Below are 20,105 nucleotides of genomic sequence, written 5' to 3' on the forward strand. Positions count from 1 at the left end.
GTGGGAGAAGGGAAAACAGCTAAAAGAAGAGAAACGATTTGCTCAATGGGAACAGCCCCCCTCCCCCCCCCCCCCCCGCCCAAGCAGCAGCAGTGCTGGGCCTAGCTCCCCCGCTCCTGCTCCCCATCCAGCTCTAGACAGCAGCCCCTGGGGCCTTAGGGTTCCTATTTCTATGGCGAGAGACTGCCAGTGCCAGCGCCCCCGGCGGCGCGGGAACGGGGAAGGGCGGAAGCCGGGTACTGCAGAGCGCGGCTCTGCCCGTCGTGCTCCAGCCCCTCCCAGGGGCGGGGGTTGGGCCAAGGATGCCCCGCCCCGCAGTGACGGACCCAGACTAATGGTCCCGCCCCCTTCTCCCGCCTCCTTATTCTCCTCCCCCCGTCTGCTTTCAACCCGCTCTCGGGTGGCCCCAGCCCTAGCTACTCTCGGCGCAGGCGCGGGAGGGGGTGGGGGGTAGCCCATACGTCACTGGTACGCGCCACGAGAGAGGGAGGACCCTGAGCGCGACGGGGAGCTGGAGAAACGAAAGTGAGCGGAGCGGAGTCGGCCTGGTTCTCTCGCCGCCGCCGCCTGCGGGCCATGGTGCCGGCCTGAGACCCCGCCCCAGTGAGTGCCGCCCGTGACCCTCGCCCCGACCTTCGGCCCTGCCGCTCCCCTGCGCCCGCCGCCCGGCGGGGGCGTTCCTGCTCCCCCAGGGGAGCTGCAGGGGGTCGGCATTTGCCCCGGCCCCCAGGGCCTAGCTCTGCGCGGCGGCTGTGCTGTGCCTCTCCCCGTGTGCCGCGCCTCGCCTCGCATCCCCCCGTCGCGGGCGCGCCCGTGCTCGCCGCCTGTGTAGCGCTCCCGGGTGTCGGCGGTGGAAAGAGGCTGGAGAAACAAACACCGCTGCGAATGGGACCCGCTCTGCGCTGCCCTCTGGGGACAGCCTGAGGGGGGTGTAAGACGCCGCACTGAGAGCGGACCGCGGGCCCCCAATGAAGTGGGCCCCTTTGGGCTAATGAATCTGTCTGATGCTGCGGTCTTTTGTGAAGGGCTTTGTACATACATCCTAATTCGGAGTAGGAGACAATTGCTGTCACGTGTGGGTCTAATTTTGCCATTGGTTACAAACCTGCAGCACCCACTGACTTCGTGGGATGTCGCGAATGTGTATCTCAGGGCAGAATTGTGCTCAGTTCGTTTCTGCTGACGCGATTTTAAGAGTAGTTTCAAGACCCCCCCCCCCCCCCCCCCCGCACCACCTGGGTGGATTTTTAGTCTGGATAGGTCTATGGTGCTGCCAGTCTGTTAGCTTTCAGTTCTTTATTTCCTTGGGTTTTAATCCTGTAGACTACAGACAGAGATTGTTTGTTCTTCATGTTAATTATTTAAGTGAGATTCCTTCAGCACTTCACCTACCCCAAAAGAACCTAGTTCTTACACTATGTCCCTTTCCATTCACTGGCATTTTCCCCAGCAAACTCCTCAGGCTTGTTTGAGTTCAGTGGAAGATAGTCGACCATCACTTGTTACTGCTCCCCTGGGTTACGCAGTGGTTGTTTATCTGTCAACAAACTCTTCGGTAACATAAGAATGGCCACACTGGGTTGGACCAAAGGTCTATCTAGCCCAGTATTCTGTCTTTTGACAGTGGCCAATGCCAGGTGCCCCAGAGGCAACGAACAGAACAGGTAATCATCAAGTGATCCATTCCCTGTCGTTCATTCCCAGCTTCTGGCAAAGAGGGGATAGGGACACCATCCCTGCCCATCCTGGCTAATAGCCATTGATGGATGTATCCTCCATGAATTTATCTAGTTGTTTTTTGAACCCTGTTATAGTCTTGGCCTTCACAACATCCTTTGGCAAGGAGTTCCACAGATTGACTGTGCATTGTGTGAAGAAATACTTCCTTTTGTTTTTAAACCTGCTGCCTATTAATTTCATTTGGTGACTCCTAGTTCTTTTGTTATGAGAAGGAGTAAATAACACTTCCTTATTTACTTTCTGCACACCAGCTGTGATTTTATAGACCTTAATCATATCCCCCCTTAGTAGTCTCTTTTCCAAGCTGTAAAGTCCCAGTCTTATTAATCTCTCCTCATACGGAAAACATTCCATACCCCTAATAATTCTTGTTGCCCTTTTCTGAACCTTTTCCAATTCTAATATATCTTTTTTTTGAGATGGGGCAACCACATCTGCTTGCAGTATTGAAGATGTGGGCGTACCATGGATTATTATAGAGGCAATATGATATTTTCTGCCTTATTATCTATCCCTTTCTTAATGATGCCCAACATTCTGTTTGCCCTTTTTGACTGGCGCTGCACATTGAGTGGATGTTTTCAGAGAACTATCCACAATGACTCCAAGATCTCTTTCTTGAGTGGTAACAGCTAATTTAGACCCCATCATTTTATATGTATAGTTGAGATTGTTTTCCAATATGCATGACTTTACATTTATCAACATTGAATTTCATCTACCATTTTGTTGCCCAGTCACCCAGTTTTGAGAGATCCTTTTGTAGCTCTTCGCATTCTGCTTGGGACTTAACTATCTTGAGTAGTTTTGTATCGTCTGCAAATTTTGTCACCTCACTGCGTAACCCTTTTTCCAGATCATTTATGAATATGTTGCATAGGACTGGTTCCAGTACAGACCCCTGGGGAACACCACTATTTACTTTACTCCATTCTGAAAACTGATCATTTATTCCTACCCTTTGTTTCCTATCTTTTAACCAGTTAACAATCCATGAGGACCTTCCTTCTTATCACATGACAGCTTACTTTACCTAAAAGCCTTTGGTGAGGGATCTTGTCAAAGGCTTTCTGAAAATCTAGGTACACTATATCCACTGAATCCCCATTGTCCACATGCTTGTTGACCCCCTCAAGAATTCTAGTAGACTGGTGAGGCATGATTTCCCTTTACAAAAACCATGTTGACTTCCCCAACAAATTATGTTCATCTGTGTGTCTGACAATTTTGTTCTTTACTATAGTTTCAACCAATTTGCCTGGTATTGAAGTCAGGTTTACTGGCCTGTAATTGCCAGATCACATCTGGAACCCTTTTAAAAAATTGGTGTCGCATTAGCTATTCTCCAGTCATTTAAATCAGCTTCTGTACCAAATGATGGGTTACAGACTACAGTTAGTAGTTCTGCAATTTCACATTTGAGTTCCTTCAGGACTCTTGGGTGAATACCATGTGGTCATGGTAACTTATTACTGTTTAGTTTATCAATTTGTTCCAAAACTTCCTCTAATGACACCTCAATCTGGGGCAGTTCCTCAGATTTGTCACCTAAAAAGAATGGCTTAGGTTTGGGAATCTCCCTCACATTCTCAGCTGTGAAGATCAAAGCAAAGAGTTAATTTAGTTTCTCCACAATACCCTTATCATCCTTGAGTGCTCCTTTAGCATCTCGATTGTCCAGTAGCCCCACTGGTTGTTTAGCAGGCTTCCTGCTTCTGGTGTACTTACACATTTTTTTCTTTTTTTCTTTTTTTTTTTTTTTGCTATTACTTTTTGAGTCTTTGGCTAGCTGTTCTTCAAATTCCTTTTTGGCCTTCCTAATTATATTTTTACACTTCCTATTTTCCTCACTAGTATTTAACTTCTAGTATTTTAAAGGATGCCTTTTTGCCTCTCACTGCTTCTTTTACTTTGTTTAGCCACAGTAGCACTTTTTTGGTTCTCTGACTGTGTTTTTTTTTTTTTAATTTGGAGTATACATTTACACTGAACCTCTATTATGGTGTCTTTAAAAAGTTTCCATGCAGCTTGCAGGGATTTCACTTTTTGCACTGTACCTTTTAATTTCTCTTTAACTAACTTCCTCATTTTTGTGTAGCCCTCCGTTCTGAAATGAAATGCTACAGTGTTGCACTGCTGTAGTGTTTTCCCTGCCACAGGGATGTTTAAATTTAATTATTATGGTCACTATTGCCAGGTGGTCCAGCTATATTCACCTCTTGGACCACGACCTGTGCGTCACTTAGGCACTTCCTGATTTAGTCCTATCCTCTTGTGGGTTCCAGGACTAGCTGCTCCAAGAAGCAGTCATTTAAGGTGTCAAGAAACTTTATCTGCATCCCATCCTGAGGTGACATGTACCGAGTCAGTATGGAGATAGTTGAAATCCCCCATTATTATTGAGTTTTATTTTAATAGCCTCTTTAAATCTCCCTGAGCATTTCACAATCACTATCACCATACTGGTCAGGTGGTTGGTAATATATTCCTACTGCTATATTCTTATTAGAGCATGGAATTACTATCCATAGAGATTCCATGGTACAGTTTGGTTCATTTAAGATTTTTTTACTTCATTTGATTCTACGCTTTTTCACATATAGTGCCACTCCCCCACCAGCACGACTTGTTCTGTCCTTCTGATATATGTTGTACCCTGGTATTACTGTGTCCCATTGATTTTCCTCATTCCACCAAGTTTCTATGATGCCTATTATATCAATATTCTCATTTAATATAAGGCACTCTAGTTCACGCATCTTATTACACCTCTACCCCGCTATAACGCAGTTGTGGGGAGCCAAAAATCCCTACTGCGTTATAACTGAAACCCCGTTATATTGGGGTAGGGGCGGCAGGGCTCCAGCAGTGATTTAAAGGGCCTGGGGCTCCCCGCAGCAGCCGGAGCTCTGGACCCTTTAAAGCGCCGCCAGAGTCCCGCTGCTACCGCACTATACGCGGGGTTGTGTTATAGCGGGGTAAAGGTGTATTTAGACTTTTTAGCATTGGTATAGAAGCACTTTAAAAACTTGTCACTTTTTAGCTGTCTGCCATTACATGATGTAATTGAATTGGACTTTTTTTTCATTTGACTGTTTCTCATCAGATCCTACCTGTATTTTATCATCTTCCATCCTCTTCTCCTTTCTAGGACATGGAGAATCTCCATTAATAGATCCTCCCCTAAGGGATATCTCTGTCCAAACCACGTGCTCCTCCGCACCTGTCGATTTCCCCCCAGCCCTTAGTTTAAAAATTACTCTACGACCTTTTTAATTTTAAGTGCCAGCAATTTAGTTCCATTTTGGTTTAGGTGGAGCCTATCCTTCCTGTATAGGCTCCCCCTTTCTCAAAAGTTTCCCCAGCTCCTAATAAATCTAAACCCCTCCTCCCTCCACCTTCATCTCATCCATGCATTGAGACCTTGTAGTTCTGCCAGTCTAACGGCCCTGTGCGTGGAACTGGAAGCATTTCAGAGAATGCTAACATGGAGGTCCTGGATGTCAATCTCTTATCTAGCAGCCTAAATTTGGCCTCCAGGACCTCTCTCCTATCTTTCCCTATGTCATTGGTACCTACGTGTACCACAACCATCGGCTCCTCCCTAGCACTACACTTAAGTCTATCTAGATGACTCGAGATCTGCAACCTTTGCACTAGACAGGCAAGTCACCATGCGGTTCTCCCGGTCATCGCAAACCAAGTTATCTACATTTCTAATGACTAAATCCCCCACAACTATTGCCTGTCTCTAATAACTGGAGTTTCCTCCTCTGGAGAGGTATCCTCAGTGTGAGAGGATACCATGACATCATCTGAAAGGAGGGTCCCAACTAATGTAGTGTAATGGGAAAGACACTTCCGTATGCATCCTTATTTACAGCTTTGCTATAAAAAGGGTAGGAAAACTAACTTTAAAAAAAAAAAATCCTGCGAACACTGATCAGGTTTCAGAATGTTCTGTCTCCTTCAGAAGAAGTTGGCTCCTTTATGCAGCTTTTCAGAGGAAACTGAAAACACCCACTGAACTGATTTTGTATTCCCTCAATTATTTACTGCAAGTGCAGTATGAATCTCGAACATGCACTGTTAAAAAGCCCTTTTGGAGCCAAATCAAACGTCTGAGTTCCCAAGTGTGGGGAGACCTCTCATCAGTTACTCTCTCGTCTCCTGGTTGGCGAGTTTCACATATAGTTGTTGACCTATTTAATCCACAGTAGGGAAAGCTGCTGGGTGTCCTGGTTCCGTGTTTTTGGACTAACAGGTTTGGATGGCTTCCAGGGAAAAGCAACCACTTTTATCTGTGACCGGTTTTGGAGGCAAAGCATACTGCCCAAATAGCATGAAAAATCATGTACTCTGCTGGGCTGCAGCAACAACAGAGACCTTGCCCCAGCATCAAGGTGTAGGAGGAAGTGAACTTGCTGGATGGTTACTCTTTGATCTCTTCTTGCAGTAAAAATGAAGAGACGAGCAGAGCCTGAATTTAACAGCAACCAGAAGCAGAAAAAGAGAGCGGAAGATCTGGGACTGAACCTCAGTTCCACTTCCGATGATGAACCTCCATGTAGTAATCATGCAACTCAAGGTAAGATTAGTAGTAGTAGGGGCATCAGAGTTGTAAGGAAATGACCGTAGGAAAGGCTGCTTTTCTCTTCAGGGATTTAATTAATCAACTGGATTGGCTGCAGGTATTCTGGATCCCAGTTCAGTGCCTTAACCCTCTCTAGAAGGAAGGACTACATAGTTTCTGTCCCCGAACTGGGTGGGGAGAGGGGGAGACACACATTTTTTCTCCTTCATAATCTTATCTGGACACTCTTTACTGCCATCTGAAATAACAATGAATCCTATAACCTTTGTTTGCTTTGTCCCTTGTATCTACTTTTTTTTTTCTTTTGTACATTAGAAATATTGAGAATGTCATGGATGGGCTTACCTGGAGGGCCTTCTGAATTTCTCAAAAGATGCATATTGCGAGCTCATGCACCTTAATTGAAGGGGCAGTGTGCTGAATCCAAATGCATCCATTCTCTGTAGTGTTAATTAGTCACTGAATTTGAATAACATGAACAGAGTTTTTTTAAAAGCGGTTACATTTCCCTTCTCTCCACTGCTGTTACTTTCGTTCTCTTGGCTCTTCTGATGACCTCTTGTTTCACTTGTTCTTCAGACACTACCTGGATTTCTAACATTAAAAAACAGGCCTGAAATATCTGAACACCCTGCCCCCCTCACCACCTCCACATTTATCTGTCCATTAGGAAGAAGCAGAAAAGATATAGGTGTCACATTCCAGCTCTTGGGAAGCTGCCAGTATAGCCTTCAGTTTGGCACACCTCGGGCATCTCTGTGTGCCCACAGTAGGCTCTGCCACATTGGTTGCAGATGACTGCGATTGAATTTAGTGTGAACGCTTACTGTTTTACATTGATATGTTTATTTTGTATTTGACCACTGGATTAACTCCTTCTCCCAAACCAATGTATTTGCTTTAAAACCCAACCTTCATGTTGGTCAAATGCTTTCTTAAAAATTGCTATTAAAGCTGGTTTAATAATTCACCATTTGGCTATAACTCAGATGAAATTTAGTAACTTATTAATTGGTACCTGGATAGCATTAACCACAGTGGTGCCCAGCAGTTCTGCTTACACTGAATGGCTGATCACAAAGTTGTGCAAAAGTGTTAAATGAGTGACTTCTATTGGCTGAGATGGGAGTTGTGGCTGATGTCTTCTCTACTTTGAAAACATTGGGCCTCAGGCAGTATTCCAGCTCAATATGGGAGAAGAAGGCAGCTTTGTGCCCTGCAGTGCAGAAACCTTCCTAGCTGCCAATGGCTGTAGGCATGGTAGCTACTAGACTGCCAGCTTGGCTTGTGGGGCCACTTGTGGGGGTCTCTTTAACTGGGATGTGGCAGTGGTGACACTTGCCACACAGTTTCTGGTCTCTAGTCTTGCTCAATGTTCCCAGCTAATGAAGAGAGTTATTGAGTGGTCACTACAAATATTCTACAAATCCCTGACAACCTGATGTCTCTGAAAGAGCTGTTTCTCCTCACTGGGAAGGGAGTGTTGATGCCAAGGATCCTTGGGGCCAGGGTGGATTAAGCCACAATTTAAATAATCAGTTTTAATCAACTTTTCCATTTGTACTTCAGTTACCTTTCTAAAGAAAGGTGCATTCTTACATGTTGATATAGCCAATAAAACATGTTTATTTATAACTACATAGAGCCTTTATGCTAGATTTGGTACATATACCTCTATCCCGGTATAACGCTGTCCTCGGGAGCCAAAAAATCTTACTGCATTATAGGTGAAACTGCGTTATATCAAACTTGCTTTGATCCGCCTGAGTGCGCAGCCAGACCCCCCCCCCCCCCCCGAGCGCTTCTTTACCTCATTATAGCCAAATTCATGTTATATCGGGGTAGAGGTGTATTTTTTTCTACTCAAGAGGGTACAATATAACTATACATTTATTTAAGCAATTATATAGCTTAATATTTTTAGATTCTTAACTGTATATTGTTAGTATGCTCAGAAAATTGTGAGTGATATTGCTTATTTACGACTTAGTTTTGCTCATGGTTTGTGCTAAGCTGCAAAATAAATATATAAGTGAATGACAAAGTTGATCATGCTAGTGAGGGAGTAGCACTAAATGTGAAAGAAAGCATAGTCAAATATAGTAAATATCTTAAATGAATCAAACTGTACCATAGAATCTCTATGGATGAAAATTCCAGTTGATTGAATAATAGCAGTAGGAATATACTACCGACAAGCTGACCAGAATGGTGACTGATTGTGAAATGCTCAGGGAGATCAGAGAAGCTATAGAAAGAGAAAACCCACTAATAATGGGAGATTTCAGCTATTCTCTTCTCCTCCCCCCCCACCCCCACCCCCTATTGACTGGGTATGTCACCTCAAGATGAGATGCAGAGATAAAGTATCTAGGCACTGTTAATATCTGCTTCTTGGAGCAACTGTTCCTGGAACCCACAAGGGGAGAGGCAAGCTCCTGAAAGGAGCAGAGGATCTGGTACAAAGGTGAATATAGCTGCATAGTGACCATAATGTAATTAAATTTAACATCCTTGTAGGGGGGAGATACTAAAGAAAGCCGCCACGGTGGCATTTCCCTTCAAAAAGGGAAACTACACAAAAATTAGGAGTCTAGTTAAATAGAAATTAAAAGGAACAGTCAGAGTGAAATGCCTGCAAGCTGCATGGAAACTATTTAAAAACACTAAAATTTAGTTTAAGCCTCTATTAATACCCCAATTAAAAACAAACAAACAAAAAAAAGTAAGAGGACCGAAAAGTCACCATAGCTAAACAGAGTAAAAAAGGCAGTTAGAAAGTAAAAGACATCCTTTAAAAATTGGAAGTCAGTCCTACTGAGGAAAATAGAAAGGAGCACAAATTCTAGCAAGGCAAGTGTAAAAGTATTCTGAGACAGGCCAAAAAAGAATTTGAAGACCAACTAGCAAAAGACACTCCAACAGCAAATTTTTTTTTTCTTTTAAAGTACATCAGAAGCAGGATGCCTGCCAAATAACCAGTGAGCCAATGGATGATTGAGGTGCAGAGAAACTAAATGCCTCAGTCTTCACTGCAGAGGACGTGAGGGAGATTTCCACATCTGAGCCATTCTTTTTATATGACAGATCAGAGGATTTGCCCCAGATTGAGATGTCGATAGAGGAGGTTTTGGAACAAATGTATAAATTAAAGAATAATAGGTCACCAGGACCAGATGCTATTCACCAAAGAGTTCTGAAGGAGCTCAAATATGAAATTGTGGAACTCCGAATTGTGGTATGTAACCTATTGCATAAATCAGCCCCTGTAGCAGATGACTGGAGGATAACTAATGTAATGCTGATTTTTTTGAAAAAGGCACCAGAGGTGATCGTGGCAATTACAGGCTGGTAAGCATAACTTCAGTACCAGGAAAACTGGTTGAAACTATAGTAAAGAACAGAATGATCAGAGAGACAGATGAACACAATATATTGGAGAAGAGTCAACACAGCTTTTGAAAAAGGAAATCATGCCTCCCCAATTTATTGGAATTCTTTGAGGGTGTGAACAAGCTTGTAGACGAGGGTTATCCGTTAGCTATAGTGTACTTGGACTTCCAGAAAGCCTTTGACAAGGTCCCACACCTGAGGGGTCTTAAGCAAAGTAAGCAGTCATGGGATAATGGTCAGTCCTCATAGTGGAGTGAGGTAAATAGTAGGGTCCCCCAAGGATCTGGAAATCCTGTGGAAAAGGGGATAAACAGTGAAATGACAAATTTGCAGATGATACAAAATTACTCAAGGTAGTCAAGTCCAAAGCTAACTGTGAAGAGTTAGAAAGGGATCTCTCAAAACAGGGTGACTGGGTAGCAAAATAGCAGATGAAATTCATTGTTGAGAAGTGCAAAGTAATGCACATTGGAAAACGTAGACTCCATCATTTTGTATGTGTATTTGAGATTAACGTAGCTGTTACCACTCTAGGAAAAGATCTTGTTGTCCTGGATAATTCTCTGAAAATATCCACTTAGTGTGCAGCGGCTGTCAAAAAAAGCTAACTGTGTTAGGAACTATTAAGAAAGGGATGGATAATAAACTATAAAAAAAATATAACTCCCCTATATAAATCCATGGTACGCCCACAGCTTGAATACTGCATGTGGTTCTGGTCATCCCATCTCAAAATAGATACATTAGAATTGGAAAAGGTACAGAGAAGGGCAACAAAAATGATTAGGGGTATGGAACAGTTTCCATATGAGGAGAGATTAAAAAGACTGGGTCTGTTCAGCTTGGAAAAGAGATGAGACTAACAGGGTGTGTGATAGAGGTCTATAAATCATGACTGGTGTGAAGAAAGTGAATAAGGAAGTGTTGTTTACTCCTTCATCTAACACAAGAACAGGAGTCACCCAATGAAATTAATAGGCAGCAGGTTTAAAACCAACATAAGGCAATACTTCTTCACCCAATGCACAATCAACCTGTGGAACTCGTTGCCAGGGAATGTTGTGAAGACCAAAAGTATAAGTGGATTAAAAAAAGAATTAGATAAATTCATGGAGGCTAGATCCATCAATGGGTATTAGCCAAGATGGTCAGGGATGTAACCGCATGCTCTGGGTGTCCCTAAACCTCTGACTGCCAAAAGCTGGGACAGGACAATAAGGGATGAATCATTCAGTAAGTGCCCTCCTCTATCTGTCTGTCTTCTCTTTGAAGCATCTGGCACTGTTCACTGTCAGAAGACAAGGTACTGGGCTGGATGGACCATTGGTCTGACCCAGTATGGCCGTTCTTATGCATTAGGATGGTAACTGGTATTTATTTACATGCACAAAACAGCATATAACATTTATTTTTATTAAACACAAATGTTTTGGCTACATAAACTTCTCTTATCAAAACATGTTTCACATTTATAACTAAATAATTTATTAAACAGAGAGATTAACTGTAGTCATTGAATTAAACTGATTATTTCAGGTCAGCCGGGGAAATTTTCCAAATATACGTAAGTGAAAGTGACTAGTGCTTAAGTGCCTACTCACCTAAGTTACTTGGACTGACCTATTGTGCCATATTTATAAAGCTTGAACTCAAAAGTTAGATGTTTTTTCCCTGATTCTTTCTTTATTTAGAAAAGCAGCCTTTAACTCCAAGTTTTTGATAGAAGCTCATGGATGCAGCATTTTTTTTTTTATTCAAATATTTTAAGATGATATAAGTTTAGGCCTTAACATATTTTGTATTAAATTCAGATTCAAACCGATTTAAAAAACGGGGGATACTGACGGGTGTCAGCATTTGGAGCAGGAGGCCCAAGCAGAGGGTTGCATTTTTGGGGTTCCCACAGAGCCCTCTGGTGGGGTGATATCAGTTGGATGATGCCCGAGAGAACCCTGTGGGAGGAAGGTAGTTGGGAAGCTTGCTACCACTGGTGTTCAGGCTGGCCGGGGCCTTCTTGCTCCTTAGCCCACTGCTCCCTGTTTTTGGGTGAGATGGGGTCTTTGGAGGTTTGCACTGGTGTAGCTCCATCAGTCTAATTACACCAGCGTAAAGTCCTTAATGCTGACTGGGCCAGAGAGATTTTGTGAGCAGGTATATGAGAAAGAGCTGGAGCCCTTTACACGGACCTACACCCAGCAAGCGGGTAGAGTTTGGTTTCCAGTGTAACAGGTTTCATGTAAAAAGCTTTATTTTGTTCTTGGTTTTTTTTTTTTTATTATTGATAAATCCTGGTATCTGCCTTCCTGGAATCCAGAGTGCTGGGCTGGTATTTCACTCTAGGTCTCCAGCATGCCTCACTGAGCCACTTGGTGAATGTCGAGTAGCTACTCTTACGAAGGAAAAGGCAGAGGCTGTGCATCTGCTCCAGGAGGGAGCTTTGTGCACCATCTCTCCCCCATAATCTCATTCAGTAACAGTCCCACTGCCCTGGTAACACTACCTCCAAGGGGTTAGGCAGCTGCCCACTCCTTGTTGTCATGGAAGATTCTGCCATATGGGGTCTCCCCAGTATCGCTGAAATTCGGACCACATTCTGACAGCATTTCAGTGTACTGCTCAATTATAGGGAGAAGATGTGCTATATACAAGGCTACAGTACATCTAAACTTACATATGCAAGGTAAAGAATTAGGTCCTACCTATATGCGGTAAGATAAGGATAATTAAATATCATGGTTCAGGGCATAAGTGGATTATCATTATGGTCAAGAATGACCCCCCACCTTCCCTATTGGTATTATCTGGTACGGTAAATCCACATATCTAAAACATTTTTTATACTAATCAGAAAAGAATGTGAATTGGTGTTTCTCACAAATGTAAATATCTGCTTGTTCTCAAGGGAGAAGTCAAGTGGCAGCCCCTGAGGTGAGGGGGGTTGGCTTTCACCTTCTTTATGGTGAAATGAAGTAGCAAGACAGCTGGTATTTTGTCTTCAGTCGTATCTGAAGTCTGCATCTCCTCACAGCCAGTCTGAGCTATTGAAGCAGACTCTCCACTATCCCCTAGCCTTCTGGGATGTGAATTTGGAATCCCAGGATATAGCTTCCCCTCTGATTAGTGAAACAAACGCTTGTTAATTTCTCCCCTCTGTTTCATTTTCAGAGTCTTCCAGTAGCGGCAGTGGGTCTGACAGTGAGAGCGATGAGAGGCGACCGGTCTTCGGCTCTGGCAGCAATGAGTTCAAAGCAGACTCTCTTGTGGAGGGCACCTCCTCCCGCTACTCCATGTATAACAGCGTCTCCCAAAAGCTCATGGTAGGTCAAGGTCACTTTCGAGCATGCTGCTAAAACCAGATGAGCAGCTGAGAGCAAAATTGAGTCCGTTCTGCTGAGAGAGATGCCCCTGGCATTCACCATTGTACCTTTCAAGTCCAGGATTTATGCAGAGAACTGTTCTGTCTGCACCAATCACAGCCAGTGATGACTGTGACCCTGGGCAGATCAGATGCTAATTACAAGGCTAGAACCATGGTGAATTTAATCTTTCTTTGTAGCCAGGGAGACCTCAGTTCCATTCAAATCCAAGTCAGCCTTGCCGTACACTCATTCTGTACAGAAACTTATTCCTGGTAGCCCCAGGCAGCAGAATTTCAAATTGGTTTGTGGCTCAGCAAATCTTTGAAATAGATTTAAATGTAAATGCATCTGTGAGCTTGAGGTGCTGGAGTCCGGCATCGTTTGTAAAACTAGATGAAGATCTGTTTTATATCACCATTTCCAAATTGGGGATCTTTCCACTGAGGCAACTGGAGAAGCTTTTAATAAAGTGTCATGCAGGCTTTACTTTGCCATAACTTCAGAGCGGGCCTTCCAAATATTACTAAAAAATAATCTTTCCTTCATGTAGCACCAGATCCCCTGTGGGCTTATGAGAAGTCAGTCTGAGAGTGGGCAGCAACTTCTAGAGCTAACAAATATCAGAAAAAGGGACATGAAAGTTGTGATACCCCTTTGACACGGGAATAGCACAGTTACAACTGGTGCCTAGTGACCTCACCTGGTAGAGCACAATGGGTTCAATGTGAGTTCTGACTACAGTGGTGTGCGTGCACAGAGAGAGTTTAGCCAACAAATAAGGGATTTTGCAAATTAAGTCCACTTTGGCCACCAACAGTGGCAAATCCAACGTCTGGTTTTCTGAGTATACTTCACTAACTATCCCTGTATGTGTTGGAGAAAAGACTAACTCGATCTAGGGTGTGGCATTTCTCAATGAAGTGCTCATGCCATACAATATTAACCACTTATCTTGAGGCTGCGCTGCACTTCTCGAGCCTTGTCCCTCGGATGCCTGCCTAACTTGTATCACCAATAGTTGCCTACATGATGCATGTTTCTTCCAGCCTTTGCTGCTCTGTAGCATTGTGACAGGGTGGTCTGAGGGCCTGGAAGTTGGAACAAAGCCCAAAAGACCCAGTGGGAAGACCTTTGGTCAGCTACTGACTGACCAGGAAAGAAAGATGGTCAGAGCAAGAGCTAGCTGGAGCCACTGGAGCAGCAACTGGAGGTAGGGCCTGACCCCAGGCATGGACCAGAGCCTGGATGGCAGGGCCCCAAGTGGAGGATGGGTGGTCTTTGAAGTCCCCAGTTGCAGACATGAAATCATCAAAAGGACTGCAAGGGGACTCACCCAAAGAGACGGGGATATTAAGATGGTTAGCTGTCTAGCAGATGGAGACTGAACAGTGACTAACAGCAGAGTTCAGAAAACGCCAAGAACAGCAACACAAATAGGAGGATCAGCAGTGGGCTGAGATGACCCGCCTGACCCCAGGATGGGGGAATCCAGAAATGAGACCATTAATACCAGAGATAGAAGATGATATGGAGGCATGTCTCTTGACATTCAAAAGGGTAACTTGGACCTGCAGATGGCCACAAGATCCTCTAGCTTACCCCATATCTCACTGGAAAGGCTCAACAAGCCTAGTGGACTGGAGAGCCAAGAAGCCTAGGACTACAGAAGGGTTATGGAAACCCTGTTGAGATGGTATAATCCAAAGATCTAGTAACAGAGGTCCTAGTCCTTCTGATATAGAAATTCTGAAGACCCTCGAGAAGCTAGTAACCATCTGAAGGAATTATTTCAAAAATGGATTAAATCCAGAAACATTGCACTATGGCTCAAATGACTGAGATACTTTGTCCTGGAACAGTTTCTATCCAACCTGCTAGGTGATTTCAGAGCTGGGTGGAGGAGCATAGAACAGAGACCCTGGGGAACTCTGTCTCCTAATGTCAGGATTTTGTCTCTGCAAGGCAGAAGCAGGAACAATGTTGAATCTGGTTAAGAACAAATCCCATCATTACTTGTGAGGTGAACATTGTGGGATGGGAGACCTAAAAAGAAAATTGCTACCGCTATGACAAACTGTGGCACCTGAGGAGGTTTTTTTTCCAGGGCTAAGACCTGCTCCTGGGGAAAAATTGTTAACTTTTCCATGGTGGGTGGGGGAGACCTTCACTTGGAAACCACCAGCCCCTGGTTCAAGAACATGTGTTGAAACATACACAGCCAATAAACTCAATAACCGTTAGGTGTGTCCATGGAGATACTAAAGCATGTTCCCTGGCAGCAGTTAAGCTCCAAGTAGATGGACAAGACAGTATTCCTATGAGAACGGGCATGGCTGAAAAATTCCCTTTCCCAGTAGTATCGAGGAAAGATCTTCCTCATTTCACTAACTTTAATAAAGGAGGCTGATCTTATGACTGTTACCACATGAAGTCAGACTCAGTTTGGAAAACGTTTTAAGGAAGAAGAGGACGAGGATCTTTTTTCAGATACTTTTGAAGGAGAGGGGAAAGACTCACCCTACCATGGGAGAAAGGAAGAGGGCTAAGGGCTGCAAGTATCCATATTGACAATATGGAAAAAAATATGGATATTGCTAAATATCAGCAAGAGGATAATGCCCTCAAACCTTTCTATAAAGGACTAGGTGAGAAGAATGTTGGTCAAACTAAAATCCCTTACAGTATAGTGCTGAATGGTATATTGTATGGATAGGTGAGCATCCTAAGACTGAAAAGTGGGTGAAACAGCTGGTAGTTACCAAGGTTTTAGGCAAGGGCTTGTAAAGATGGCTCATGAAGTTCCTTAAGTGGGCATAGGGGGAGGGACAAGATATTAGCCTCAATTTTACAAAGATTTTTCTGGCCCAGTGTTCCTGAAGAAGTAGCTGAATGGTGTCAGTTCTGCCCTGAATGTCAGATGGTGGCACCAGAAACAATTAAAGACATCTATTGAGTTCTACCGTACACATATAATTTGAAAGGATTGTAATGGATATTGTGGACCCATTAGAATGGCGTATCCAGGGGAACAGATACATTTTAGTTATTTGACAATATAACCCGATATCCTGAGGCGTTTCATTTACACAGTGCTACTGCCAAGAGAATTGCAGAGGAGCTGGTGACCATGTTTACTAGGGTGGTGTGACAGTTTCTTGGGGTGCCCAGGACTGAGTCTTGCTGGTGCTAACCTGGGTGTCCTGATCTGCTAGTCTTAGCCACCGAAACAGATTCCTCAGAGTCTTGCAAGCCCTCACTTCCCCTTGCAGGTTGGCAATAGGTGCATTCCAATCCCTGAGCCCCTCTGAAAGCATCCCCTTGTAGTATCCAGTCCTTAACCATTGGACAGTCACAGAAATTGCCAAGTAAGTTGTTCCCAAAAGTGATGGTGTACACACACTGCTTGACTAGTAAAACTCACAATCAGGTCCTTTATAACATCACAGCACTGAAATATATTTATTGTGAATCAATCATAAGTTTGTGATCAAAGGTTAAGTTTTGAAAGATAGTGAGTGAAGATAAGTGGAAACAGGATTATACATATAACATAAAATGCAATACTACATCTATACTTATTAATGGTTAGCTTTCCTATTTAATAAAATTTCCTATTAAATAAAGTAGATTCCTATTTAATGAAGATTTTTCTCCCAAGGATTCAGTCTTTCACAGTGCTGCTGGTTTTCAGTCAAAACCAGGATCCAAGTTTTCATGAATACCCTGTCCCCTTCAAGTGATTTCCTCAATAAATGGACACCCCAAACGGCTTTCTTTTCCCCAGGTAGAGGCCCGTAAACATTTGAAATGCCCTCGTTGTTTGGTCTCTGGTGTGCTGACCCCATGTCAACTTCGCATCCTCATGTTAACTTGACATGCAAATGTAGCTCTCACTGTGTTTGGCTTATAATGTTTAATTCACATCAGAGGACAGGGATAGGTGAATAGATATGCTTTGCCTGGTAGAAAATCTGTTGGTCAACTCTGCCTTGTTACATAGTTTAAAACATCTTTTCAGTAGGTGCACATAAGTCTTTAAATATCATCTGGATATGCATCTCACGGTGATATTAATGACTGGTGTGACACCAGCTTTTGTTTGATATTGGTCAAGGCACAGCTCTTTCCTGGTATTTATCCATAATTGGTATTAGGTATAGTGAATTTCAGGTCTGTTAGGAATTGCTGACACTAAGGCTATGTCTACACTAGAGATCTTATGGGAGCACAGCTGTACAGCAGCAGCAACGCCACTGTAAGGTCTCCTGTGTAGTCACTCAATGCCAACGGAAGAGAGCTCTCCTGTTGGCATAATTATACCACCCCCAGCAAACGGTGGTAGATGCTCTCCTGCCGACAGAGTGCTGGCCATACTAGTGCTTCTGTTGGTGTAACTTATGTCACTCAGGGTGCTTTTTTTCCCCGCACCTCTCAGCGACATAAGTTTTACTGACAAAAGAGCTAGTGTAGACATAGCCTAAATAGTGAACCCTTTGCCAGCTGCCAGTGAGTGGTTCTTAGGGTCACCGATGGGAATCCCAAGAGAGATCCAGATGGATCAGAGAGCTAGTTTCCAGGCATCCCTGATAAGAATTATACCAACTCTTGAGCAGTAAACCCATCCAAATGACCCCTTATTATTCCCAGATGGATAGCCTAGTGGAAAGGATTATTCAATCCCTTAAAAATATGTTGAAAAGATACACAGTCAGAACCTAGACAGTGGGATACAGCGTTTCTTTATCTCTTATTTTCATATTGAGAAGTCCCACAAGCTCAGTTCGATTTGTTGTACGGCCACCAGCCCTCGTGGTCCATTAGACCTGATCGAAGAAAGTTGGGAGAGACAAATGGTTGGTTCCTCCAGTGTTGTTACTTATGTTATAAAAATGCAAAACATACTTGCAGAACACTTTCACTAGCTAAAGAACATTTAGAGACTGCCCAAGCTAGGCCCGGGAACAACAGCATAGGGTGGGGAGTAAAGTTCTGTTACCGAAAGTAAGCAGTTAGCTAAATGGCAAGGCCCGTTTATAATATTAAGACAAAACCGGTGGATTATGACATCAAACTCGCAGAAAAGAGAGACATTTGTTAAATGTGTTAAACTGAATTTAAAGAAAAACTAAGAATTTAACATCAGTTATCCTCCCTGAATTACATAATGTAATTATGACAGATTAAAAAAGACAGGAGACTTTCCCATGAAGCAATGGATTAATTGCTGAACATGCAGATTAGAACTGGTGTATCAATAAATTCCAGCACATAGTTTCTGCTGTGTCAGGAAAAAATGATGTGATTCAGTATGTAATTGGCAAGGAAGGGCATGCTCCTCTCCCCAGAAGATCATGTCAGATTCCAGAACATCTTGAAACTTAAAGTGGCCGAGGAAATAAAGCAAATGTTAGCTCTGTGAATAATTGAGCCATCAAGCAGCCCTGGGTGCTGTCCAGTAGTGATAGGTAAAAAAACAACCAATCAACCTGGGGAAAGCGACTTCTGTATAGATTTCAGAAAACTGAATGCCATTTCAAAATTTGATAATTCCCCTATGCCCTGAATAGAGGATTTGTTGGATTTATTAGTCCGTGCTAAATACAGTACCTTGGATTTAGCCTCAGGTTATTGACAAGTTCCCCTGGAGAAGGAGTCCAAGTGTAAAACTGCCTTTACCTTGTCTCAGGGACTATATCAGTTTAAGACAATGTGCTTAGAGTAGACAGACAGCAGGGTGAGAGCCTTTCTCTGGGCATCCAGTTCTGTTTAATTCTTTATCTTTAGGCTAGTAAGTGCTATGTTAATACAAATAATAAATATCTGACCCTCATCACCATAGTATCTGAGCACCACAATCATTAAAGGATTTTATCCTCCCAACACCCTTGAGGTAGGGAAGTGCTGTTTCCATTTTACATGTGGGAAACTGAGGCCATGTGACTTACCAAAGGTGTCATAGGAAGTCTGTGGCTGAGCCAGGAATCAAATCCAACTCTCCTGCATCCTAGTCCAGTGCTGTAACCACTAACTGTCCTTTCTGATACCCTGAGAGTCTCTCACGCAGCTAGCACAGATACGGGCATTTGGGAAGATTAATTTTTTACACTGTTAGGAATAAAGATTTGATGGTGTCTGTCAAAGTGTTTGCCAAAGCAAGAGTAACAATTTTGTACTAGCAGGAAACCAAAAACCCTTCGGTACTAAATCTTTGTTCAGAATTCAATGGCCGTAGACGTCAATATGTAACTGATTCAGTAGTTGTCAGATTTGACCAGTGTGTTTCTTAGGAATTCATTGCCAGATAGAATAGACAGTAGAATGGCTGCCCATGGAGATACATGCTGCCCATTTGATGTGTTTAACTTCCCCTCTCGGAAAGGCTGGTAGTTAACAATGGAAATTACTTTTGCTGGTTTTTAGATGGAGGGAGAAATAGACAATTTAGTGATTAAAACTGACTCCTCCTAAGCTCATGTTTTAAGTGTGTGTGCGTGCCCCCTCTACTGAATAGAACGAAACCTGACCATGTAGGTTCTTTTCATGGTCTAGTGGCTGAGACCTACAAAGAGAAAAGCCTTAAGAAGTGCAAGTTAATGACAATTCTTCTCTTAGGCTAAGTCAGAAAAACTGTGCTTAAGGCGGAGAGAGTCCTGCATTGCTCCAGGTTCTTACCAGTGGCAGTTGTGGGCATCTGTTTGCAGCCGGATTCATCTCATTGTAAAACTTTCTGCACCAGCATTTTGCAGAGCTTGTACCGTCCACGCTGTGTGGTGACAAATGGCTGCTGGCCTCCCCACTGCTTTTTTATTGAAGCAGGTTGTTCTTGCAAAGCTGAACATTTTCTAATGTTGTCTTTATAAATTTAATTCTCTAGATCAAGTTCCCACTTCATCATGGGAATGAGCCGGAAGGAGAATACTGAAAGCCTCAATTGAGATTCATTAAGCACACGCCATACTTTTTAATCACAGCAGTGCAACTTGGTATCATTTATCCTGCTGCCCACAGCTCACAGGAGT

The 20,105-nt window shown here is 43.3% G+C and overlaps 1 protein-coding gene across 2 annotated transcripts in view; it reads left to right on the forward strand.

Moving 5' to 3' along the window:
* Positions 1-465: 465 nt before the first annotated feature.
* CMTR1 (cap methyltransferase 1) overlaps positions 466-20,105 on the forward strand; it is a 50,002-nt gene continuing 30,362 nt past the window's right edge. For both annotated transcript variants that reach the window (XR_255929.5, XM_005296336.5), the window contains exons 1-3: positions 466-603; positions 6,197-6,328; positions 12,893-13,044. Coding sequence is in view for 1 of the 2 variants with exons in the window: in XM_005296336.5 (XP_005296393.1) it covers positions 6,202-6,328; positions 12,893-13,044 (279 nt within the window). In the remaining variant the exon portion in view is untranslated. The remainder of the gene's footprint in view (positions 604-6,196; positions 6,329-12,892; positions 13,045-20,105) is intronic.

The sequence above is a fragment of the Chrysemys picta genome, chromosome 3 (genome assembly GCF_011386835.1).
Source record: "Chrysemys picta bellii isolate R12L10 chromosome 3, ASM1138683v2, whole genome shotgun sequence".
NCBI classification, from domain to species: Eukaryota; Metazoa; Chordata; order Testudines; family Emydidae; genus Chrysemys; species Chrysemys picta.